The sequence below is a fragment of the Halictus rubicundus genome, chromosome 5 (genome assembly GCF_050948215.1).
Source record: "Halictus rubicundus isolate RS-2024b chromosome 5, iyHalRubi1_principal, whole genome shotgun sequence".
NCBI classification, from domain to species: Eukaryota; Metazoa; Arthropoda; class Insecta; order Hymenoptera; family Halictidae; genus Halictus; species Halictus rubicundus.
In genome coordinates this window covers 12,972,994-12,999,296 of record NC_135153.1, presented here as the reverse complement: position 1 = coordinate 12,999,296, position 26,303 = coordinate 12,972,994, and the positions used below count along the sequence as shown (strand labels likewise).

The following is a 26,303-nucleotide window of genomic DNA, read 5'->3' as shown; positions in this document are numbered from 1 at the left end:
GCTCCAATTCATTCGAACTATCGTCGGACGATTCGCCGACGAATCGGGCGCCGGCCGATTGACATTCGTCTCGCATGCGGAGCCGCGACGCGTTGCTTGCGTCACGAGTCCTTGATCGTGCGGACGGTGCCGAGTAATCCAGGTGTTCCTCCCGTTGAGCGTCGATCGCGTCTGGTCGATTTCTTGCCACCGAAACCGAGTCTCGGACCATAAAGGTCCGGCGAGTCGGCCACGATGGGTGCATGGGACGCTTGGTGCGTGTCGCGGACCTGTCTGGATCACTGGCTCGTTTGCGTCTGTGTCGCGGCGTGAAGAACAGTGCGGTGATCACTTTCTTCGGATACAGAAAAAAATCAAAGTTCACGTTCAACACTCCTAGTGCCGCGTCCTCCAGAAACGATAGAACTATTTCTCCAGATCTGAAAAATTAACGTTTTCCGCCAATATATCAAGTGTACCAAATATGATCGGACTCTGAAAAGCACTCTATTCCTTTGAATAAGTTACTTTGATTGTATGGTAGTTTCGTGGTTACCGAATCGGCACGGATAGTGTTAATTGACCGGAAGCCATGTTGAAACCGTTGGCAGCTATCTTGTTGATCTCCCATGCGCAGAGCTTGCTGCCTCCAGCTCTGCTTGACACCGTGTACCACATGTTCTCCGGGTTTCCGGTGACACCGGAAGACTCGGTTCCCGACGAGACCCGACTGTCCAGGGAGTATGATTTCGTAGTGATCGGCGCCGGTTCCGGCGGCTCCGTGCTGACCAATCGTTTGACCGAAAATCCGAATTGGAGCGTTCTGCTGCTCGAGGAGGGCAAGGACGAGATGTTCCTTACTGACATCCCGTTGATAGCGCCCGTTCTCCACATCACCGACTACGTGCGCATGTACAGGAGCGAGCCTAGACCGCGCAACCCGGACGGCACCGGCGGCTATTGTCTGTCTATGAAACAGGGGCGCTGCAACCTGCCCGGCGGCAGAGCAGTCGGTGGCAGCTCCGTCGTTAACTTTATGATCTACTCGAGGGGCTCGCCCGACGACTACGACAACTGGGCCAAGCAGGGGAATCCCGGATGGAGCTACCGGGACGTGCTGCCGTATTTCAAGAAGTCGGAGAACTGCGTGCTACCCGGCCGGGACCTTAGGTACCATTTCCTTTGTACACCTACTTCCCGATCGAGTACGTGGCCGGAATTAAGAGTAATGGCTCCTGGTTGATTTCCGAGCGGCAGCCACGAGGGTGATAGTTTAAGTTTTAATGGGCGCGCTGGAAATCGAATTGCGACGGGTTTGTGGGTGGTGGGAGGAAATTGTCGATGGGAATAGCGAGTATTTTTGCTCCTCGGTGTTTGTCGATATTTTCCATTGGGCAACTTTCTGACAGCCGGGTGATTGATCTTCTTCCTGCATCTAATGGCATAGTTTTGAACACGTTCGTTACCAACGTTACACAGTTGTGACGATAACGATTTCGCATTTGACATGATAAAAACAAATTAATTGCGCGTCGTTACGCAGAATTATAACATGGAGCACCAGAATTTTTCATTTTTCTACGACAATACTTTTGTTCATATTTCGTAAACACAAAGAATCTTGTTTGTACCATCGATGTTACGTGCCAGCGTGGACGTGATAATTATATCTGTTCAGAGTCTAATGATGACTTGTCGTTTTTTTTTTGAAATGTCGAAATGGACCAGCTGTGCGAAGGTCAGTCCTGTTAGAATGATACACGGCTCTGCGTGTAGTATTACCAGATTAGTAACGATCGTTTGGCTACATCGAATTCTACGATCAGATTCCATGGTCACGGAGGATACCTGGACGTCACGACTTCTTCGTTCGTCTCCCCGCTGAGGGAACGTTTTCTCCGAGCGGGCGAGGAACTGGGTTATGACGTAATCGATTACAACGCCGACAGGCTGATCGGGTTCTCAACCGCGCAGGTACACCTGCGAAACGGTCGCAGAGTCAGCGCGAACAAGGCTTTCCTGCGACCCATTCGCGACAGAGGCAACTTCCACCTGTCGAAATTCTCTAGAGCGACGAGGATCGTCGTCGACAGGAACACGAAGACAGCGGTGGGCGTCGAGTTTCTTAAAAACGGCAAGAGATTCTTCGCCAAGGCCCGGAAGGAGATAATCGTTTCAACAGGTGACCTCCGAGAATCGCGTTGATAACGTTTCCAGCTTCCCCTTTTGTTGATCCGTGACGGTTGCGTTTTGTTCAGGAGCCTTGAACTCGCCGCAACTACTGATGCTGTCCGGGATAGGGCCGAGAGATCGTCTCGAGGCCTTGAAGATCGACGTGATCGAGGATCTCCCGGTCGGCCACAATCTTCAAGATCACGTGGGCATGTCGTTGCTGACCTTTCTCGTGAACGAAAGCATTACCATCGTCGAGCCACGACTAGCCTCGAACCTGGCGAATACCTACGACTACTTCGTCAAGGGAACCGGACCTCTGACGGTGCCTGGCGGCACCGAGGGTGTCGCTTTCGTTGACACCAAGAGGGATCCACGAAATGAGGTCTCTCGCGCTACCAAAAAACCTGTTAGTCGAGGTAATGGCCCAATTCTTGCTGATCTGGAGGCAAATCGTCTCGAAGAACTCACTCAATATTCCGCAGCGTAACGGGTCATCTGACTCTGCTACCTTAAATTGCAAACAGTTTCCAAGGAATTTGAGATAGCAAAGTTAGAGGACTAATTCGCTCACACTCAATTCCACACAGGAGAACAAGGCATTTGGTTCTCCTATCTAAAACTATAAACAGTTTCCAAGGAATTTGAGGTAGCAAAGTTGGGGGACTAATTCGCCTATACTCAATCTTAAATTATGAATAATTTCCAGTTAATTTAAGATACCACAGTTAAGGGACTAACTCTAATCCCTCCGTGTTCCAGCTCCCCCTCCACCGAGCGTGTCCTCCATCACCGTCAATTCTAGCTACTTCAACTCCCCTGGTCTGGACAGACAGAAGGAAACGTCAATTCCCGATATAGAGCTGGTGTTAGGAATCAGCTCATTAACAGGGGACGCCTCAGGAAGCTACAGAGGAGAGCTCGGCTTGTCGGACGAGTTCTACAAAGATGTGTTCACCGGATATGAGGGGTTCGACGCGTTCTCAATTGTTCCCGTTCTCCTCCACCCCAAGAGCAGGGGACAAGTATTCTTGAGGTCTGCCGACCCTTTGGACCCTCCTATCTTCGATATAAACTATTACGATCACGAGGATGACCTCAAGACGATCGTTCGAGGCATTAAAAAGGTAAGAGGCCGCTTAGTGTTCTCCGCGCGGCGACAGTTCTGCTACTTGCCGCTAGATGACTATCTTTCCCGCTGCTATTCACTGTGACCAATCCCTATATGGATCATCCCTAATGTAACATAGACTGTCTACAGTCTTGGCTCTATACACCAATATCTGCTCAGGATATGCCACTTTGTGAAACTCTTTTTTTGCCAATACAAACAAGAAGTGTTGCCAATTACTTCAGGATCTGCTACAAGGTACCCTTAGTAATAGCATATTCTACAAATTGTAAACCTCGGAGCATAAACCTTTGCAGGTCCACTTTGTACTGATAAAATTGCACTTTTTGTAGGGTTTCGGTAACAGTCAGGCCACTTTTATAATCAGGCCTGGCCTGGTACTCGCACCAAACGTCAAAGGTGCCCCAGAGTTAGTATATACCCCCACCACCGCCAAATGTGGCACGATTCTCCACTAGTGGAGGGCAACTAAGATGTGTTTATGTTTTTTGTGGGTACTTCGCAGGCAATAGAGGTCGCCTCGACCAGGTCCTTCAGACGTTACAACGCGACGCTGCTGCCGGTCGCGTTCCCAGGCTGCAAGGAGGTCCCGTTCGGCAGCGACCGGTACTGGGCCTGCGTGGCCCGTCAAGTGAGCACGACCCTGGGTCACTTCGCGGGCACGTGCAAGATGGCCCCGAGGAGGAACGCGGGCGTGGTAGACCACAGGCTGCGGGTCCACGGGGTGAACGGCCTGCGTGTGGTGGACGCTAGCGTGATACCGACCCTGATGTCGGGTCACACGAACGCGCCCGTCTATATGATCGCCGAGAAGGCCGCGGACATGATAAAAAAGGACTGGACGTCGCCAGTCTACCGGCGGAAGATCGTCCGAAGGACTTGAGGAAAAACTCGAGAGAAAAAGTTCGCGTCGACGCGCGTGTATTTAAATATAAATTATTTTCGGACAGACAAAAGACGATCGGTAAAAACGATTCGCGAGCGCCTGGGTCAGGCGTGAGCAGAGGTTGCCCCGTTGGGCGGTTGATAAATAAAGTTCTCCGTCGTCCGACTTCTCCACGTAATTTGTGCTCCGAAGCGTCGTGTGGTTCTTTGACGCAATCTATACTGCTCAAGCCTGACTCAGATTATCGTCGATTTCGATCGTATCGGGATTATTAAGCTATCGAGGAAATGGATTCTATCTTTGGTAGCGATACGCTTTCTCGCGCTGTCGAACGAAGTCGTGGATCTAACGACCGGCCACGGGAGATTCAAAACGTTGCGATTCTCATCAGGACTACCACCGCGAAGGTTTGCCAGGCTATCGTCAAAGGCGCTATCGTTGTCGTCGTGCCACCTGTAAATTAGAGTTAGCATCGATTAGAATCGTTTAGATCGTGGCGGCTGAATGGCTGCTCTAACACGTTGACTGCCGACCAATAAAATATCCCACAGTACCAAAGTAATTTAACGAAAAATATTTTGTATCAGTTGCAACAAGCAGGAACCAAATAGAAATTTCAATTTTCAATGATTTGAAATTCTGCGTTTTTGTCATAAATGCTTAAAATCCGCAGTTTATCTACTTTATCATAAGGATTATTTCGAAGCTCGGTTCGAGCAGCTGTATTATGAACCAGATTGATTGTTAAAGATATCCGAAGAATCGTGTCACCCACATACGACCGACAGTCAACGTGTTAATAATAGAAAAACAATTACCGTTGTCGCTGTAACCAATGCAGTCGCGCAGCTCCTCCGTCATGATGTAATTCGGTGCGCAAAGACAGACGCCTGGAAACACGAATGCGAACATTTTTATTGTGTTCTCATTGTTGTTAAACGGTGAAAGAAATTATCTTACCATCTCGACACTCGACGTTCATCGGCTCGATCGAGAACGAGTCCCTGTACGATGGCGTGACGCACTCTTTGTGGGACAGGCAGCGCTCGTTCAACACTGAAAAGATCATCGATCGAACGTCTATTATTACCCATCCCCATCCAATTTTTAAATCGTCATTTACTTACTCGGTTTTTGGCGATTGAAATAACAGTCGGAAGGTAGGAAAACACACTACTATCGCGCGACGTGTAATTATGTGCTATAATTATGTACTAATAATTATACATGTATGGCTCATTGTCAGACTCTAAGTAATCCTCGCCCACGAGAAGATGACACAGAGAATCTACGCCCCACTATCTGATATCCCTACTTTGCGAGTACAGTGAATTCTCGATATATGTCAACAACACGGGCCTTGCCAGCATCGTGTATAGTACAGGAGACTGTGTTATGTTTACACTCCTCGGCGTCCGAGGCCTCTCGAGGCCCCGCGGTAGTGGGAATAATTCCGCGACGTTTATCATCCAGGCCTCGGCGACATATATAGAGAAATCACTGTAGTCCGAAATACCCCGAGCCGTTTGAAAACAAACAGACTATCGGGTGCGAGTGGAATAGAGCGACGCGGTCACGACGTCCCACAGTCCCTCCAGGAGCCTACGTCCCTACTGCGCTAGTATTAAAAGTGGGGTCCTCCTGTTGCCCTTCACCCGTGCCACCTTCTCGCGGGCGAAGAATGCTTGTTTTCACTTGTCTTCGCGTGACGCGATAGCAGCGCGTTCCCACCTTGCAGCTATAGTTCGAACGGCAAAGCGCAATGTTCCCCGGGAACACAATGATCGCTCGCCGATCGCAAAAAGAGGGTATTCGCCTGGGACTCACCGACGTCCTTGAAGCAATTGGAGCCGCGTTGATGGAAGTTCTCGTAGCAGACGCACTTGCCGTCAGCGCCGCACTTCGAATCCTTCAGGTTTAGCTGGCACTGAGTGTCCTCTTGACACGGTTCGCCCACCGATTTGGCAGCCTTCAGACACTGCTTGCCGTCGCTCGACGTCACGTGATCCAATTTGCAGGTGCACGCGCCGAGGATGCACCTCGAGCTCTCCGCGACGCAGTCGTAATCGAACACGCAGTTGTCGCCGAGCTCTGCGAAAGTCGGTGTCGTTCAGATATTCCGGTCGACACGGGAACGTGCTAACGAGAAGGATTTACCTTTGCTCGGTATGCAGCCGTCGTTGCGGGGGTTCGGATGGTGCTTGTAGGTGCACGCGCAGAATCCCGTCACGCAGTAGCTATCTTTGATGTAGCAGTTGTGGTTCGTCTTGCAGTACTTTCCGAGACCTGCAAACGGACACCGTCAACTCCTGTTTGCGAGACCTTTCCTCCCGTTGCAACGAGAGCCACCGAACATCGTAACCCTGATTTTTCTCGTCGGATTCACTTTCATTCTGCGAACGATTCAACTTTCTCCCCGACGGCTCTTCGATCTTTTCTCACAATGATCCCAAACCCGGAGATTCGAAAAATTATGAAACTTTGGGAATATGTAGTCCATACGTGGGTATGCGTTACGCGATTGTTGTTTTCTACGCAAATTCATTTTAGCGGGGTGATATCGACCCTTGAAAATTTGGCTGTTTTTTTTTTTTGTTCTGCGGTGTAACTCGCAAACTATAAGAGATAGGAGAAAAGTTTCCAGACAGACGTTGTTCTTTTTAATGAGTACTTACGCCTAGTAAGATATTTACCGAACTTTCAAGGGTCGATTTCATCCCCTTAACACTTTATCTACCGGAAGAACAGGATGTTGAATAATTGTGCTATACCAAGAAAAAACTTGAGAAGAATTTTTTACATAATACCGTACTGGAGGTATCTTGTTAGTTCAGTCAATTCAAAAAATTCTTCGCCACGAAATAGAAGCTTCAAAAAATTATGAAATTGCCGGAAAATAATTTGTTAAAGTGACTTTGGCCAGCAAAAACAAATCGCGTGATACTTATCTGAATACGCACCACCAAAGTATCATAATTTTATTAATTTTCTGGTCGGGTATCTTGCCTAGTCTGTTTCAATGAAGCGTTTGGGAGCGTAGCGAGACCGAGATAGAGGATCTTTAATAGAGTCACTGAGAGGTCTGTTAATGAAGTTAGCACAGTGGCCGTGAAGGTATCGTCGGCCCCATCGCGTGGAGACGTTTGACGGTGGGGGAAGATCATGAGAAAATCAGAGTCACGCCTCGGCATCCTCTCGTTCGAGCGAGGAAACGGGAAGTCAGGCTTGTATAGCTCACCGACGGACTCGTAGCATCTTCCCAGTTCGTAGTGAGTGCCGTCGGAACACTGACAGATATTTTGCCGGCACTCGGAGAACGGGGCGAAGATCACGCGACATTGAATGTCCACCTCGCAGGCGTCTCCAATGGCGTTCGCCACTAAAAAGAAAACACACTTCCGTAACCTAGAGAGTCTCTGGCACCCTGGCGGAGGGCTCGTCGGGAACCACCTAGCAGGGAGACGGTAGAGAGGGAAATATCGTTTAATTTTTGTCGGTTCGGCGAGCACGACCAACGACACGCTCCAAGAGCCGGGAGGCCGTGAGAAAGGGACGCGCAGCTAGGAATACGAGCGAACGAGGATCCCCGTGGAATCACGTTTCCGAGGTCGGCGACACCGATTCTACAACTCGCCGGCCACCACGATTAATCGGGACTTTTTCCGAACCGCCAGCATCCACTCTGATCTCTGCTCTTTGCTGGCCTTTGTCGGGACAAAGGGACGACCCGTTCGTTCGTTCGTTCGTTCATTCGGTGGTTCTTCCCGTGTCGCGTTCACGATCATAATTCTCGGTTCGTCGAATTGTCGAGCGGGAGGGATTAAAGGGCCGGAAGGGATCTAACGAGAAAATTACCGCCGGGGAATTTTGGTAGCGACCGCAACGTCATGTCAGCGCGCCCCAAGGTCCCCCGGCTTTCATGATCCACGAACCGAGTTCGCCTATTTGTCCGAACGGAATTAATATCACTTTTAGACTTTGTGGATACGTTTATCCATCTTTGGAGAGTGTGTATAATTTCTTTCAGTCAAAATGGCGATTTAGACTGCGGATTTTATGCACTTCAGACAGAAATGGGTACATCAGATACTGAGCAGCGGAGCGTCGGAAAAATTTGAGAATGTTGTTAACCCTTGTGAGGGCGGGCCATTTTTGTAACTGTGCAACCGGTGGTGCTTAAGATTTATTAATTTACTTGGCAATTTTTAACCTTTTCACTTAAAAGCCCGAGAATACTCGGGTATTATGATATAATACATACCTTTACAAAATAATTGTTCAGTTAAGAGGTTAAACATTTTTCTGTAAGATACTCCTAGTTGTTTCTACTGTATTTCATTTAATCGCTGGATATTGAGTAATTGGGGTTTGCTTTTACGGGTCAAAATAGACCCAGCTACCACTGTCGGGGGGGGGGGGTTAAGATTGTTGAGAGAAGAAGTACATTTTATTCGATTCCTGTTTCGTATATCTTGTTGCAGGAGGTGTTTGTATGTCGTAAAGATCCGCAGTCTAATCACAAGGGACAACGATGTTAAGAGCAGAGCAGAGCTAATGTGATAAGAGCAGAGGAAATGGGTAGTCGCGATCGAACGTACCTTGCAGACACATGGTGTGCGTGCGATTCTTATGGACGATGTAGCCGTCTTTGCACAGGCAGGCTTCCTGATTCCAGCAGTATGCATTCTTCATGCAGTCGTCGTCGTATTGACACTTCGCCAAGGTCTCTGGAAAAGAGGAAAAGACACGTTTCAGCGCCGCCAACCACCGTTCAATCATGCAAAGACGATGATCCAGCGCTAGCGCGAATCCGATAAGGAATCGGAGAAGAAGCTTAAGGCTATCACGTTTCAAGGAATTCCCTGATCGTGCTCATTCCCTTGTCCCCAAGAAAAGATTCGCGATCGCAGCTGATTGTGCTCGAGCGTGGTATATCATTCATTTCCGACTCGAAAGAATATGCTGGGGGTCACGTGCGAGGTAGAGTGCAATGGTACAGGCTAGAAGAAGCTGTAGGAGGAGTGGGAAAATTGCAGAAGAAATTTGTTTGTGAATTCTCGGTAATTGTGTCGAGATGGTTTGCAATTTCGGTCTGGGTCAGAATGGAGATCCGTGGGTGCCATACGTACGAGGGGGCGGCGTTCGGTCTTGGCAACGCGGCGGTTCCTGGCTGACGTATGAAATGGTCGCGCAGACGGTGACGGGCACGAGGACGAGCAGCCTCGACAACCCGACCACCGTCCTGGTCGGCGTCATCCTCGCACCGCCACTCGAACGTCTTCTTCTGGTCGTTCCATCAGCTCGAGCGGAGGCGCCGTCATTCCCGATCACGATCCCGAGGACGGCCGTCCGCTCTCTCGTACTTCCGTTGGTCTGGATCCGTACGCCTCGATCGCTCACGATCTTCTGCGTCCGATGAGCTCGTTGCGCAACAACACTGCCGACACGTGACCAACGCGAAGCCCCGGTTCGTTGTCGAGCATCACGTCAAGGTGCGCAGTCGATGGGAAACGCTCCGTGATTTCAAAGACGCTCGCGACAACTGGCAAAGAAATTTTCCTTGAAAACCTACCTGCTCTTGACGAACAGATAGTGTTTAGACGTGGCCTCGGAGATTACTCTGTGGAGCGCGATTCTGGCTCCGTCCGGAAGCCGGAGCCGCGTAGCCACGCCCACTCGGGAAGGGCCACGCCTACTTTACGCGGTGAGGACGGGGGAGATGGAAACTTTGCCCTTGGAGGAAATCGAAGCTCAGGGCTAAGGGGCCTTGCATATTTTGCGTACACTGTGCATGTTAACTGAACTGCGGATTTTGTGCAGTTATCACAGAAATGAGTAGCTAGTAATATTATTTAAAAAAAGGAAAACGTTCTTGAGAGGCTCCTACATGTGTCTTATGATAACTGCAGAACATTGCCGTAGTCTAATGTTAACACTGTGCACTCGAAGTAATTTTAATTAACACATCAAGACATTTCTTTCCACCTAGAACATTTTCATTCCATGTAATCTATTTTACATGATGAAATTGAACTTGTTTTCTCCTACAACACTTTTTTAGCTATCTATAGAATACACAGGAATTTAATCATATAAAAACTGTTTTGAATCATGATATGGCAACTTTTACTGGCACCTCAGACACGTTGAAAAATAGATTACGGGTGGTGTACCAACAAAGCGTCCCTTTGGGACGTAATTTAATCATTCCTTTCCGGAATTATTTTCCAACCTGATAGATTTTTAATCTATCAAGGGCCGCGTACAACGACAGGAAATTTTACCAGATTTCGAAGACAAAGACGTCAACCGGAATAAACGAGCTTCACAGAAGAGAACACCGTTCATAAAGGAAGATGAATGAATTCCCGAAACGACGCGATAGCGGAGCGTTATCACGGTCTACGAATAGCGAGGATATTTTCACTTTCGGCTCCAGATGACGCACGCTGTATAAACAAATTATTATTCCGCGAGCCGTTCGGCCCGCGTCGGCAATTAACAACGGGCGCGACGATGCGCCCCTCTAATTACAGTTAAACACGACCGAGGATCGAGCGGATCGGTGATTTCACGCGCTCTAGTCACCGATGACGCAACGGAATATGTTACGCGGGGGCCGCTATTGTAAAACGCTGGCTCGCGAACGGGTTCCATTTGTCGCCGGTTCCCGGACAAACGAGCCAAATGAAACATTATAATTGTATGAACAAGCGCGCTCGCTCTGCACCTGCTTCTCTGTTCGTTGATTAACAATCGACCGGCAGGCCGCGATAATTATCCTTGATGGACTGGTAAATTCGGCGGACGTTGTTCGACGGCGTTTAACCCAATTCTGGACGGGGGTGGGGGGACGATCGATACCATCGGACCCCATCGTAACAATAGCAACGACTCGTTTTCACGAATCGATGATTCCCGCCGAGTTCGTTTACTTGTTTTACCTCCCGGTTCGCCGAATTGCTCTCCTAGAAATTCGCGAGGAGTGGGGACCACTGGCGCGTGAATCTACGATCGAAATCGCGATTTATGCCTGATTGCTCCGGCGAGCTTCGATTTGCCATAATTTCTTGAAACAGGTTCGACGTTTTCAAGTGAACAAAGGTGTACAAACAGTCCAAAGGATGTGAATCAATGTTTTCGTTACCTCCTTCGAGATCTTTGATTTTGTTATTTTAATAGTTACTGTCTCTACAGTTAGTTCAGTTCCTAATGTCTGGCAGCTATTTCGCATAGTGTAAGGGTTGAAGGAATTGAGTATGATCAATATATTACTTTCAACCTAGTGAAAATATTAATCAGAGAAAAACTTCCTACGTCTTATAACAAACGCAGAAAATTTTACGTAAAGATCTACTAATGTCTGACATCAACGTCGCAATCTCCTTTCGGTATTCGTGTACTGGGAACAGAGTGTAATGAAGAGACTCCGGATCCTTGTGCAGAATAAAAATTTTCTAAGTCAATCGTGAGAAAGAGAAATTAAATAAAAGTGTATTTTTCTTTTAATTCTAAAAGTCGAAAATAATATAACAATATCCCTAAGTTTTTCTAATGTTTTCTCAACTTTTTCATAATTACATGACACCTGAAGTACAGTAAGCTCGAGGAGTTCGACAAGGATTACACATGTAGAAATTTGTTATTGCAATTAAGAATAGCGGTCGAGGCAATTACCTATGCAATAATTACCAGCACGAGTATATTTCACGTTCCTTTGTGTCACAGACAAGACAATGTATATGAAATCGAAGTGTTCCGTCTTGCGTGACAAACGTGACTGCGGAACTTTATGCAAATTCACGTTCCAGTAGAAAAGTTTAAAGACACAACGAAGGAAGTTTTACTTTCGTTTAACACTAAATCTACCGACACTTCTCGTATACCTTAAAGTTATTGTTAATATAATTAAACTTGGACAATAGCCTATTTGTTGCTGGATGAATTAGTAGATGAACAACTTCCATAAAATGACGATACAAATTTATATAATTGCAATTCTTTGCATTTTGGATCCACCTTTGCAGTTTGGATGCATTTGCCGTGAAACAGTATTATCAACCAGGCACGTGCATAACTTGATAGCATCTCATTCAATAAGGCGGCTTATTTATTTTGAGTTGGCCGTGCCACATTCAGAACAACCTTTATTTTATACTGATTGTTTAGGTTTAGAAGAGTACATACCATATTATTTCGTGCGGTCAAATTATTGGGGAAAAAAAATAAAACGAGAAATAAAAACTGAAAAATACATTGTATACATACTTTAAGAAAAGTCGTAAAGATAAATAGCGATTTGATAATGTTGTACGTAAGAAATTGTACGCAGAAGTTTGGAAAGTTCAATTTGACCGATCGTGGTAGGTTTAGTGTTAAGAAAGTTGAAAATGAATGTGATTTTCCATAGAACATTGAATTTTGTGCTATGAAGCTTCACCTTCACCTGTTCGAGGAAGTTGAAGCGAAATTGTACGGACTCGTAAACTTTATGCTCATTTGTGCACATTTCGATACGAAATTATTGGATCGAGCCTGCATGGCTCCGCAAAGTTTTACCTTCGTTGGTTCAAGAAAGTAGAGAATGAACGAAAATGCATGGAATCCTGAACCTTGTGCTATTATTAATATTATTTCCGAATATTTCAACATGAGATTGTGCCTGTATGACACAAGGCTTCACCTGTTCGAGGAAGTTGAAGCGAAATTGTACGGACTCCTAAACTTTATGCTCATTTGTGCACATTTCGATACGAAATTATTGGATCGAGCCTGCATGGCTCCGCAAAGTTTTACCTTCGTTGGTTCAAGAAAGTAGAGAATGAACGAAAATGCATGGAATCCTGAACCTTGTGCTATTATTAATATTATTTCCGAATATTTCGACACGAGATTGTGCCTGTATGACACAAGGCTTCACCTGTTCGAGGAAGTTGAAGCGAAATTGTACGGAATCCAAAACTTTGTGCCGGTTTGTGAATATTCGAGATTGTTGGATCGAGTCAGCGTGGCGAGGTTAGCGTTATTTTCACGGGCGGTTTCGATCTTCCTGGAATCGAGTCGAGGCTCGAATGTTTCCCGGCAGTGAACGACCACGAGTTCGGCGGCGCTCTCGACCCGAAGGTTACCGATCGATGAGCAACCTCAGCGTTGCTCCGCTTCCATAGTTTCGGTCTGTTATGTAACAGACCTGGCACGTACGAACACAGAAGCCATTGTTAGGCGTCTGGTCTCGTCGGGCCCGTTCCCATTATGCGCTGCGACGCGCTCTCGTTAACTGGTAACCGTAGCATTAACCCTCGCCGGCGACAAAATGCCAGACAAAGTTGAGCGCTCGCGAATCGAACCGAATCGGATCGCGATACACTTCAATGATGCATTACAGAGTAATTTCGCTGTTGAAACAACCGACTCATTCGAGGAGTTAGTCGATCGATAACCGATAGCCATTGATAAAACGCATGAAGGTTGATTGCATTCCTCACCTGCTCGCGAAACATATTTACAATGCTAACAAACAGACACTCGAGTGTCGTAAACGGACTTAGAGCTTACGCAATGACGTACGGTTTTGAGATTAGAGGGCATTTGTATTAAATCTGATTACCTGCAGGGGAGGTTGGGAGAAGTTAGGATCGAGCCAAGTATCCACAGAAAGAAAAATACTTGCATTGCTATTGATTGGTTGTAAATTGTGCTTGGGTCTTGTTCCTTATCTCTGTTCCCTGGCTACTTTTACCTATTACTTGTTGAAGACTTTTAATAGAAAGGCTCTTAAACGATGGGATTTCTTGATATGAAAGTTTGAAGATAGTTTTCTCGAGAAGTTTGCCGACACGAGAAAATGGAAGAGCTCTTCTGCCATAAATTTCGGGCACGGTCGATCGAGAAACGCTTCGCGCGACGTCCCACCATATTTGTGTTTCCTTCGGGGCTCTATAGCACCGGCCCCGCGAGACGATAATCGATACTTTTCAATGAAGAGGAGCTCTAACGAGGTCCCTAGACGCGACTGCATAGAACAGCTCATAACTCCGCCGTTCTTCATTTCTCGACAACAAAAGTACGCCAAAGTAACGTCGAAATGTTCCTCAATAACTTCTTAAAAAATCTCAACTCTCGGCTCAACAGTTTCCTCGGGAAAAAATCGACAAATGCGCCACTGCAAGGGCCTCTGGGAAAGCAGCTGTAACTTCGACAATTTTTAATATTTCTCGACGAGAAAATTACGAGAGATGCTCGAAGATATGATCCTTCGAATGCGACAAGTCTCATTGGGAAAGGTTCGCTGATTCTCCGGCAAAAAATTCGCGAAGATTCTCTAAATCAAGGTTGACGGTCGCAGACGATCGCAGACTATGGTTCTCGAAAACTATGCGCAGATTTGCGTCTTTGAGTGGGCACTCGCCGGGGGGGGGGGCGCAGGTTCGTTTCGGAGGGTTAAACGGCTCATTGTTTCCACATCGTGTGTCGCCTCTGAGCTCGGAAACGGGGATCGCGCAACGCCGAGCATTGTTTCCAGACGTATGCCGTAATCCCGTCTCGGGAGCGTCAGACCGAAATATCGGACGGCAGGAGGGAACGATCTCCCTTGTTCTTTAATTATGCGCGCGGTTCCAGCCCGACATTCACCTAACTGTGAGAACCAGCAGCGTAGATCCGGCCCCTCCGCTAGAGCCTACCCGCGAGCCCCTTTAGAAAGGATCGCTGGCTCCCTCGCGCCTCGGCCATTCCGCTTCGATATTTTTCTCGCGAATTCGCACAGCTCCCAGCCCGTGAAATTGTCCTGTGAAATCCTCGAGGCGGCAACTGGTGCGTTAACCTGTTAACCGGCCGATTGGTTTTCGAATGCCCACGCTCTCCACGCCGAGTATTTAACCGACTGTTTCAGGAACAACAGTCTTTTTTATCGGGAAAGATACCGTGGCAACTTTGAACGTCCCTGTGCTCGATAAAACGACAATCAGTAACGCGCAATCCATTTTCTTTTGTCCCGATTCGTCCGGTTCGAATGCTTCGGATAGACCGCGCTTCAATTCGAAGATAAATGATTAAATAACAGCGAGAAACGAGCAACTGAACGTTTTATTGTTCCCCCGATAAACACGTTTCCAGTCGACGAGTGAAACGATAATGTAACAATTATTATAATTATGTCGATTCAGTCGAACGCAAACGCGTTTCCATTCGCCGAAGAAAGCGATATGGGATCAAACGATACCGTGACAATTATTATAGAAAAGTGTAACATTAAATTCTCTCTGGTTCTGTTCGTTCTTCGTTTTCGAGGGATCAAGCGCGAACGCGTTTGATCTGAAAATACGACCGAAAGTCAAACGACAAATTATTATATTGAGCGATTCCAGATTCTGTTTCGCTCAGTTTTCTTTCGATTCCTCGGCACTGACTGATCAAACGCTGCAGAGGAACGTGACACGACTCAACGGGGGCAAACGGAAAATCAAGAGACGCAGTCAAATGCAGGAAGTCTCCGAGCACGATTCCGGGGCGATCGATTAGGTGTTCGGAGAACGTCGACACCGTGCTTCATCGGAACACGCGATCGCGTAAATTCGATTATCTTTTCCCGGCGAATCGTGATCCGGGTTTAACGAGCACCGAAACAACGGATTCTCGCGGGATTCTTGGGAAAACCGTTCACCTTTAACCCTGCGCTGTACGGTGGGCCAGTTATGTCACTCTACATTTCAATTCAACATCCGTCACGTTGTATACTGTTCAAAGCCGAACTATCATTTTAAGAGCCCTGGATAGTCTGTCATTTGATCAACCCTTTCGGTATTCAATGGAAACTCGTAATTGTTTTAAGAGCCCCGGATAATCACGATTGATTGCTCAACCCTTTCGCTATTCAATACGAATGTATAATTGATTTAAGAACAGTCACAGTCGTAGGTTAAACCCTTTCGGTATTCAATGGAAATGCCTGTTTTTTTTATGTGATCCATGATTCTACAGTGTTGAATTGTTGTGGTATTGTACCTTGTACTTGACTCACAAATCCATCGTACAATGACTCACACGTTGCTATGTGTATTACAATCCTATGACAAACACTCGGTTCTTCTTTGCATATCTTTCCGTTATATAACCTGCAAACAAATGAGCCGCCCATTTGCCGACAAGATTAAAGTAAAGAAAAATCAAACGATATGCATTCGTCTTAAATACGTCCTTCAGGTTTTCAGTCGTATCAAACTTGATTATTCAGAGAATATATTCTAAATGTCAAAGATTGCTCATGAATCAAGTGCTAGGAAACGTACAAAAAGTAAGAAGACGATTAATCATTCTAACCTGTGAGCCACTCAGACTTTACACTGTACTGTACTTTTATTACTAGACTGCGGATTTCATGCATTTATAGGAAAAATTCGGTGCATTTTAATCCCCAAACGACCACGAAGAAAAGCAACGAAAAATGGTTGGCAAAAGAGAAGTAATTTTTTTTTGTTACAATATCTTTACTAAAACTAATTTATTAACTGACTTTATACACGGTAAATATTTACAAATCATATTCCACATTTCACTTTTAAATAAGCTATTACTGAAGCGGTCTCTTGTCGTTTGAGGCTTAAAACAGTGGAAATTAAAATGACTCGAAACCACCAATTACTTCCAACTTGTTCAAATCATTAAACAATCAAATATCTATCCGGCTCTCCTGTCGCTTGCAACAGCAACAGACAATTTTTCTTTTGCACAAAAACCCGACGTCTATTTATTAGGAATGTCAGAGATAAGCACCTTCCACAAATGCCACGTATTATAAACTGTTCCCCGATCACAATCCGAATGAAACACCGGGTTATCGAAACCGAACCCGCGGGCTCAGAATCCACTTCTCCGACCGTTCTAGATCATAGATCCTATCACAGCTCGTCAATACTCGAATAGATCACAGGATAAACGAATTTCGAACGACTGGGACCGCGGCGCGACGCGGAACGCGTCAAATCGCGCGCGACTTTCGGATTACGGTGCGGCGCGGATCGCGGTTCTCGATCGATTCTGGATCGCAGGACTTTTCGGGGATCGGGCAAAGGATCACACACACACACAATCACACTCACGTCTACGGAGCAGATGTTCGTGCTGTCCGTGCGCGGCGACGACTGCAGTGCGCGCGACGAGGCAGATGCCGAGGCAAAGGCAGAGGCCGATCGACAGCGCAGCACCTCCCGTGGCGAGACGATCCACGAAGCCCGCCATCTCCGTTCGAAGCCAGCCCTCGTTCTCCCCTTGTTCTCCTCGTTTAGCCCGATCCCGTGCCGAAATCCCGGAGCCTCGATCCTCTCGATCTTCCCTGGAAGAATCCTCTCCGGCACGCGAGAAACTGGTACACCTCGCACCTCCGAGCGCTCTTTATCTAATCTCGCGGTTGATAACTCGGCCGCCAGTTCGCCGGGACGACTCATTGATTGTCTTAGCGATCGCCTCTGAAATCGCGGCTAAACGATCGAGTCACCGGGAACTTTAGATCTATGATTAATCGCCGATCGGAACGCCGCGCCCGGCCAGCCATCGGAAATGGAAAGTAGACGGCGCACGCGATCCGATTCGATCAGGTCGTCGACCCGTGGGAATTTCGACTAAAAAGCTCTACTGTAGTGATTTTATTGACGCTCGTTTTATTTTTATTTTTTTTTTCTTGTTATAAAAAAATAATGGTTCTACACGATCGATTCTCAGCGCCTGAAAGCAAGTAAAACGACGAAATGAATTACAAAACGCGTTTCTATGCTAAAATCGTTCCGGCAACGCTCTTAAACTAAAGATTTTGTTTTATTCGATGTTTCCCTCGGCGAGGGAAGGGTGCGGAGAATAACGACTCTTGTATAACGCCTCTTTGATCGGGAACTATGTCTACTATGATCGTGGAATACTGTTTGTGATTTCCGTCGCGGAAATGACGATCTTGTTCCTTGCGGTAACAAGAGGCACGCCGAACGTCTTTGGCACTTTGCTGCTTTGCAGCCTGTTTCACTGTTCACTTCGGCTTGCACGCCATTTTGAGGAAGTGTTGGGACACAGGACCACTTGCCGTACGATGTGGAACTTGTAAATTGCAAATGGAACTTAACTACGCGTGTAAGGAAATAAGGCATAATTTGGAGCAGCGACCTGATTGGGCATAATTTACGACCTACTAATACTGTAAATATTAACATAATTCGGAATCGATCGATACTTTTCAAAGCACGTGTTCCACTCAGGTGCCGGTCCAAATTGGCCTACTTTTCCTTACGTTCGCTTCTCTTGAATCGAAATAAAATTCTACTTTATATTTAGCCTCTAGAATAAATGTAGGCGTGTAGTAAATGAAAATAAAACATTTTACGGAAGCTGTGAAAGAAATCGTACGACGAGAGGTTGAAGACACAAATTTGTTTATCACAAAGTACGTGAACGCTCAGGATCTTAACGCGTCGAGTGCCGTTCGATAAAATCAAAGTAATTTATTGAATGAAAAATTGAAAAGTTGAAGAACGATGAAGAATTTGCTACACTCTATACATTAATGTAAACAGTCGTTTACAAATATAAACAAATAATTCTGTCTCCCATTTTTGGAAAACGTGGCACTCAAAGCGTTAAATGGATTCTCTGTTCGGCAGTAGGAAAGAAATCTTGTAGAACATGCTTCGCAAATTAACTATCATTTCCTTGCACACGGTGGCTTGAAAAGATTTACTGTTCCAACTAATTTCTGCAGAGTGGGAGCAAAGAGATACATTAGAACAGCAAACACTATGTGTATTCAACGATCCGACACTTGTCTTGAATAAACCACACGTGTAGAATAATCTTGTAACCCACGTAAGTGCACATCTTTGCTGATACAATCGTTAATAAGGCATTCAAAACCTGGGCGCTTATGCCATGCAATTGTTGAAAATCTTCCGGTAGACAAAGTGTTAACCCTTTGCACTCGAAGCTATTTTGAAATTTCATTAAACCTAGAAATCTAGATATATATATTCATTAACAACTCCCACAATTTTCAATAGAATGTCCTGCAGAAATTCATGGTATTACTTCGAACATGTGCAAATATGCGTGCAAAATTTCATTGTTCTAGGTTCAAGCATTCCTTCGAAATTAATTCCTAAATAGTGTACTGAAAACCAATACAAGAAGTAGAAACGGTAAGCCATGATCAGACGTCAAATGTCTTGTGCTCTTAAAATCTAAAACATTTCGCGAAGAAGTCAAACTGAAATTCTGAAAAAAACTGAAGTTCTTAACAATTCGTTAAAGTTAAACAAGCTTAGTGACGTGGAAGTTGTTTCGAATTCCAATATGATTATGTTAGATCACAGTTCGAGTGGAACGGGCCAATTTGCCGAAGCATTAACCACAAAAAGCAGACTACAGACTACAGTGCGAAAAGTGTTTCCTCCGTTATTGTCTTCTCCCACCGCAGATACAACAAACTTAAAGATCACCGTTTTTTGCGAACAAGTGTCCCAACACTTCGGGGCTAATTCTCTGAGGCGTGCGCATTTTTCCCAGCAGGGAGACGGCCGGGACGCGCTCCGAGCGCTTCGTCTTCCCCTGCGAAGGAAGTGGAGGAGACGCTTCGATGCGCCCGGCGCGTTCTTTGGTCGCTCGTCGCGGTCGACGCGCAGCTGGCGCAGCGCTGCGACATCCGACGCCGTCCTCAAGGGGCCAGTTCTTCTTTCCGCGCTGAATCCCGCGTCACGGGCGTGAATCGCGAGCCCGGTGGCCCCGAAGTGGGGCCACTCGAGCGCTCAAGGGCCACTGAGCGACGGAACCGGCCGAAGGTTGCCGAGAATTTGACGCGTTCACGTCGAGAGATCTAGATTCGCCGGAAAAGCGTGGGTGAAATCAAAGCCGCGAGCCCGGTGGCCCTCGAGCGGGACCACCCGAGCGCCCAGGGGCCACTGAATGACGGAACCAGCCGAACGTTGACGACGAGTTGACGTAGGGAGCTAGATTCCCTAGATAAACGCGGGCAGAATAAGCGCCGCGAGCGTTACCAGCGAAAGTCCCGGCATGCTCGTAGCTGAAAAGAAAATAAAACTGGATATCGTTGCCCGAGATCTAAAAAGGGAATGGCGGGTGGCTCTTTGCTTACCTTCGTTAGCGATGCACGCATCACCTTCCTCATGATAATCTTCCGCGCAAACGCACTCGTTCCTCGAGCACTGCAGCCCCTCCGACGTCCCGTTCACCTTGCTCGCGTGGTAACACTCCTGCGTTACCGCGCACTTGTCGCCCAAACCTAGAAAACCCATCGACGTTAGCGTACAGGTAAAAAATTCCGAATAAGTTGACGTTCTTTGAACTCTCGTCACTTCGTCTAAAAAAATCTTACAACATTCTGCTCGTGCCGATTTTTAAAGGATGAATGCTCTACCGTCACATTCCTCTGTCTGTATCTTATATTTAATTTCGTTAGTTCGCAGATAAACGCGTTCAAGTTACCGACAGCGATTCAAACGAATTAATTAAGGTCATTTACCTTTATCCATGAAGCACCTGTTCATTTCTTGATCGAAATGGTATCGATCGCGACACCGACAGGTCCCATCGACGCAGACAGCATCCTCCTGGAACGTCATGGAGCACTGCTTGTGCTCGACGCAGCTGTCCGAAAACTGTTTGGCCACTGGTAGACAGGTGTTTCCGGCGGCGTTGATCACCGTTCCTGCCTTGCAATCGCATACTTCTCTATCGGTGCAGATCGCGCCGTCCACCGTGGCGCATTCCTCGGATTGCGTGCACGTACTATTATTCAGCGCTGCAAAAATCGACCGTTCAATTCGAACTACCAATTCGAAACTGGTTCCCGATCGTGGGGCGTCGAATTTAAGATTCTACCAATCTAAGGATTTGCTTATTTAAAATCCCGACGAATCTAAGCATTTGCTGATTTAAAATTAAAATTCCTACCAATCGTCTTGTAACAGGCGTTCCCCGTGTAATGGGAGCCCTCGGCGCAGCTGCATTTTCCATCGCGGCACGTAGTGTTCGCCAAAAAGACGGTGCATTGCTTGTCCTCCTCGCAGGCGGACTCTATCGCCTCGGCCTCTGAGGAAGAAGATACAGTTAGTGTCCTCAAAATTATAGAAAACTTCACCTGAAGATCTCGGTGCATTTGAAACAACAATTATTGGATAATCATTTGCTTTCTGCAAGAAATCCTCTCCTCAACCGTTTTAACAAGTTCAGAATAACAAAACAGTACTGTATAGTACCGATGTCTTTACTGCTAATAATGATTATCTAATAAGTTTGCTGTAGTAGAATAGTAAAATTGATTCGCACTTTTCAGACAGCTCTTCCTATCGGCCGACAAAACGTACTCCTTTTGGCACTCGCACTGACTATTCGTCGTGTTGCAGATCGAGTTGTTGAACTTGCAGTCCTGGGCGAGCTTGCACGTGTGAGCGACGGGCACGCCTGGGAGCAATCGCACAATTTTTAATTACCGTTTTATCACGCTGGGAACATCAGTACAACGAAGATCGATTGTTTACCAGCGTTTCTGTTGGCCGGTCGTCGAGTCTCCGACATGGAGCAGTTCTTAACTTCTACAGCGGTGCTGCACTCGCAGAATCCATTCGTGCAGGTTGCATTCTTGACCGCACTCGACTCGATGCAAGTCTTCGAGTCCGTGCAGGGTATCGCCACAACTGAAACGTGAAAATTACAGATTTAGCCTGTTTCTGATTCAACGGAATCCATCTTCTACTTCTCCCCTCTGTTACTCGTTCTATCATCGTAGTATGAGGGAGACTATTCATTTTATTCTATTGAACTTTGTTGCACGCAAGTCTCACAATTTGCAAAATGATCATAGAAGATTGAACGGGAATCTCTTCGTCTAATAATTTCAGTAAGTCAGTAATAATACAACGATGTTTTTAAATTTTTCTAATGTCTTCACAGTTTTGCATTTCGTCTACTCTAATGATTAGACTGGGTCTGCGGGGGTTTGTGCGAAATCAAACTTTTGTTCATCAGATACATGAGCTAACTAAACATTTATTTCCTTCAATAATAATTTTAGTATGTTGGCATTCTCGAATTCTTTGAATCTGTTCGCTGTTTTAAATTGCAGCTACCTATTTTTGTACGAACGGCGCACACAAGTAGCCAACAGTCTCTCTAGTTATAACTGAACCTTCGAAAGACAATACCTGGGTCCACTCAGACCCAGCATTTCAAAGTCATCGCCCAGCCGAGCCAAGTTAAAAATCCTCAGCTCGTTTAAACCACCGTTTCGCTCCAGTAGAGCCGGTATCGATCGCGAAACGGATTTCGCGGAGCAAACTCGAGGATCGCGTATATATCGATCGACGATTCAGCAACAGTTTTTTTCCCCCGGCCAAGGTCGGACTCGTTTCGAAACATCGTCGATCGACGTTTGTGTACAAGTTGACACCGGGACGTTTCCCAAACATTGTGGGACGATCGCTTCTTTCGCAGCGACGGAATCATCGATACGTCGGTCACCGGGACGTTCCGTTGACGTGAAATCGATCGTCGGACACGTTCCAATTACAGAAACAGCCGCGGACCATTTTCCCCGCGTTCTATTTCGAGAATTCTAGATTCCGATTCGCTCGGAACGCGTTATCGAACGTTGAACGGGTTCAAACGAACGCTGAAACGATCGGAGCGAACGGGACACGGAGTTGCGTGGATTCCGTGCGACTTCTGATTCGATACCGTCGAGGTTTAATTACACTTTCGAGGGCATCCTGTGCTCGCGTAATCATCGACACGCGGTGCAAAACGATACAGGCGCTGCGAAAGACCATGGACCAGTTAGCGTAGCGAAAGAAAAATTACCAATCTGTTGAGCGACGGCGCCGGTGAACTCGATCAGGATCGCAGCTAGCAGGAGGACGAATAGTCTCGAGGCTCTTCGAGGTTCGTTCGTGGCGGGCATGGTTGCCGATGAAGTTTAGAAGGACGTTCACTTAGCCGCGATGTATTGGTTCGCGATCGAGCATCGATTCCGCGCGACTGAGGAACGCCGTGCCGGCACGAGCCGCGGTTAACCATATTCTCCCACCCGTTTTCTTCCAGCCAGGCTGATGATGACTCCGCGTCCCGTCGACAGCGTTCGATCCGTCTTCGTCCGTTTCCGTAAATCCGGATCGCTTGAACAATGCGCGTCACCCACGCCAGATCCAATCTCCCGCTTCAATTCCCTCGAATCAACTCGAATTCGAAGATCCCTCGCAAACTATGCGCAAACAGCTTCTCATACTCCTGTACTATACTCAGAACTGCTCGCTGATTTTCGGTACAATTTTACTGCAATTTACTGAGATTTTTAGAAACATTTTTCCGTAAAATTTCATTCTAATCCGAAGCGAACGCAGGAAAAAGTTACTGAGATTTTTCCAGAGAGTTTGTGTGTCTTTTCGTAATTGTTCAACGACTTTTAGCAAAACTTTCCTCTAAGTGGCAGCTGGCAAAGCGTACAATCGCCGAGACCATTAATTCTCCTACAAACAGATTGCTCCTAGCCGGCAATTACCTCTAAACAATTATTCCGAGCTGTTTGAGGTTGTTAACATGGTTAACGCACCTCCGCAACTGCACCCCACCGAACGACAGGTGATTAATGGCCTAATCCAGCCTATCAATGTTTACTTTGAATAGTTATTCTGAAGCTACGTGAACCAGCTCGTGAGTCACCGAGGTGTTTCCACGTCACGTCTGAGAAACGTATGAAACTGGCACAGGAGATACTCGTTCGCGAGGTGTCGAGAGGCCAGGTGAAAGGATTCGTTCCGTACACTAGAAAATTCAGCAAACACTGTCATCAAGATTACCAGAAGTTTGCTTGTGCCCCAGACTCGATTTCCTTTGTTTAACGAGGACGATGATCCATAGAGATTCGAAGTCAACGGCCGACGATCGGTCCTCAGGTGCGTTCGATCGCGGACCTTGAGAGGTAGACCGTTCGAGCTGATAGCGTTATCTCAATTATTGTAGCCGTTTGTAGGAAATACACTTCGGTTACCAAACCGACAGAGATAACAATTATCGCGGCAGGGTGTGCACCGAGCGGTACACCGAGGCCTCCAATCATTCAAGAGCGTTTAGGCGACGCAGGTCTCCTCGCGTGTCCGTTGCATCCGGTATGACGACCCAGAATTTCGGTGCTGCGCTTCTGTTGCTGGTTTCCGGGCTGCTGCAGTGTCTCGGACAGCAAGGTTAGACGAGATCCGACGGCGTTTTGTTGCGTTGCAATAGCGTGAGACTTTTTCAGACCTGGAGTATCAGTATGGGACTGCGAAGTACGGAGACCCGTGCTTGAGGGACCGCAACTGCATCCCGTTCGCGTTCTGCAGGTCGCAGAAGATCTGCGCTTGTGAACCATACTATTCACCGACGGCTGACAGATCGACGTGCATCGCGAGTGAGTGTTGTTAATTTATTGTTTCACCGTAGCCCAGACGGGATATACTAGTGCGATCAACACTACAACTACCGACCCCTGCTTTATAATAATAAACAGGACTGGATTTATTCAGAGTTCATACGATTTTTATTTCCCAAGAAAATATTTCTATTCACGAATTGTGAAAGACACAAATTTGTAATCGTGTCGACGGGCTCGGTAGTTCCAGTGTTGAAATACAGCGAGGAAACGAGCACTTTTGTACTGACCTCTAATATTGTTTATGGTTCTTTCTATTGCGTTTAGGCGAGGGCACGCCTTGCAGAGATGACCACGAGTGCTCGTCGATGGCCCACGCCATGTGCAGACAGGGAAAATGCACGTGCAAGGACAATTATCTTTTGGACACCAGAAATTCGTCAAGTTGCATTAGCAGTGAGTGATCGACTATTTTTTCGTGTACGATGTAGAGACTATGAGATTGTGTGTATCAGGGCCAATGAAAGAGGGCGACCGCTGCCAAAGAGAAGACGACTGTCAAGACGCTTTAGGTCGCGCTATGTGCCTCGAAGACCATTGCAAGTGCGTCACCAACTACCACTTTGTAAACGAGACCGGGAAGTGCATATTAACGCGAGGTAATGTTAGTGATCGTGGCTCGGCGATGTCTTATCTGTTCTCCGATAACGCTTTTTTTCTTAGGTATCTACAATCCGTGTAAGAACAGCAACGAGTGCATGAGTCTCGACAAGAAACAGGTCCTCGAGTGCAGAAACGGCGAGTGCCTGTGCGCGCAAGGACAAACGGGCTGCAGTAAAGGTTAAGTAGAACTAATTGCGCCGTCGCAATCTAATTCGGTGAACTCGTTTTTTAAACGATTCCCTCGTTTCGTCGTTCCAGCCTCTCTACACGCGATCCTAGGAATTCCTGTGGTGTTACTGGCGCTTCTGCATCGGCTCATCTGAATGTAGACCTGAATTGCACCTGTGGAGCCAGATAATTGGTTATGATACTTTCCACATTTGTACTTATGATTCATCTTTCGCTGGGAGACTCGTTGAAATCTTATCGTGGCCATTTTGAAGAACATTCCAAATAAAGATTAATAATAGCCAAGTCACGCGAGAAACTTATTGATCACCTGCGATGGCTGATTGCATTCGATACTAATTGGGTTTTTGTGTGAGTGAATTTTACCGCCTTGGTCGCGTGATGCAGTGCAGATAGGAGAATGATTCATATTCTTCGTAAAATCTGTGTTTTATGGAAATTTATTGCACTGCGATCACGCGACTCGCATCGGAAATAACGAATCATGAAAGTTCGAATATTTACAGACCGAATGGCTTAAAATTGATATTATTCATCGGAAAATATTCTTTGGGATTTTATGCATGGGATTCATACCATAGATTGCCATAACTGCGGCTAATAATAAAAATGGAGGCAGTATATTTAATCATTATTACAAGTGCAGATGATTCTTGCCGCTCACGTCATAAGATACAGTGTAAATTCTGGCAAGAATCATTTGCTTCGTAAGAGCCTCCGCACAGTGATGGAATATTGTGCGGGTTATTTTCAAAATCAAATCATAACAAATTTTTTCAAAATTGTGCGGGGTGACCAAGGTACCCCGTTTTAGTCGAACGTTTTACTTTACTGACGATAAAATCGTCGCGCACGCGCGAAAAAACTACGGTACACCGCCATTCGTC

At 46.6% G+C, this 26,303-nt stretch overlaps 4 protein-coding genes across 7 annotated transcripts; 2 read left to right on the top strand and 2 right to left on the bottom strand.

Moving 5' to 3' along the window:
* Nucleotides 1-541: 541 nt before the first annotated feature.
* On the top strand, nucleotides 542-4,166 carry LOC143354419 (glucose dehydrogenase [FAD, quinone]). Its single transcript, XM_076788487.1, has 5 exons — nucleotides 542-1,149; nucleotides 1,806-2,161; nucleotides 2,238-2,570; nucleotides 2,914-3,278; nucleotides 3,789-4,166. The coding sequence occupies exons 1-5, from the start codon at nucleotides 572-574 to the stop codon at nucleotides 4,164-4,166; spliced, it is 2,010 nt and encodes a 669-aa protein (XP_076644602.1). The 5' UTR covers nucleotides 542-571.
* Nucleotides 4,167-4,290: 124 nt separating this feature from the next.
* Nucleotides 4,291-17,660, bottom strand: LOC143354425 (uncharacterized). Of its 4 annotated transcripts, none has more exons than XM_076788503.1 (9): nucleotides 17,267-17,391; nucleotides 9,299-9,711; nucleotides 8,768-8,896; nucleotides 7,408-7,548; nucleotides 6,327-6,455; nucleotides 5,997-6,260; nucleotides 5,130-5,225; nucleotides 4,988-5,059; nucleotides 4,291-4,622 (listed from the first exon to the last, which is right to left on the bottom strand). In XM_076788503.1, the coding sequence occupies exons 2-9, from the start codon at nucleotides 9,423-9,425 to the stop codon at nucleotides 4,537-4,539; spliced, it is 1,044 nt and encodes a 347-aa protein (XP_076644618.1). In that variant the 5' UTR covers nucleotides 9,426-9,711; nucleotides 17,267-17,391; the 3' UTR covers nucleotides 4,291-4,536. The 4 variants fall into 4 exon arrangements, with proteins under 4 accessions (XP_076644618.1, XP_076644617.1, XP_076644616.1 ...); XM_076788502.1 differs by lacking the exon at nucleotides 17,267-17,391 and adding an exon at nucleotides 16,941-17,254; XM_076788501.1 differs by lacking the exon at nucleotides 9,299-9,711 and having other exon boundaries at nucleotides 17,267-17,660.
* A 144-nt stretch (nucleotides 17,661-17,804) lies between these two features.
* On the bottom strand, nucleotides 17,805-23,500 carry LOC143354427 (uncharacterized). The gene is made up of 7 exons (XM_076788505.1): nucleotides 23,019-23,500; nucleotides 21,701-21,856; nucleotides 21,489-21,623; nucleotides 21,114-21,251; nucleotides 20,683-20,961; nucleotides 20,296-20,442; nucleotides 17,805-20,223 (listed from the first exon to the last, which is right to left on the bottom strand). The coding sequence occupies exons 1-7, from the start codon at nucleotides 23,116-23,118 to the stop codon at nucleotides 20,159-20,161; spliced, it is 1,020 nt and encodes a 339-aa protein (XP_076644620.1). The 5' UTR covers nucleotides 23,119-23,500; the 3' UTR covers nucleotides 17,805-20,158.
* A 674-nt stretch (nucleotides 23,501-24,174) lies between these two features.
* On the top strand, nucleotides 24,175-25,701 carry LOC143354428 (uncharacterized). The gene is made up of 6 exons (XM_076788506.1): nucleotides 24,175-24,397; nucleotides 24,454-24,603; nucleotides 24,892-25,020; nucleotides 25,080-25,223; nucleotides 25,288-25,404; nucleotides 25,486-25,701. The coding sequence occupies exons 1-6, from the start codon at nucleotides 24,325-24,327 to the stop codon at nucleotides 25,548-25,550; spliced, it is 678 nt and encodes a 225-aa protein (XP_076644621.1). The 5' UTR covers nucleotides 24,175-24,324; the 3' UTR covers nucleotides 25,551-25,701.
* Nucleotides 25,702-26,303: the final 602 nt, after the last annotated feature.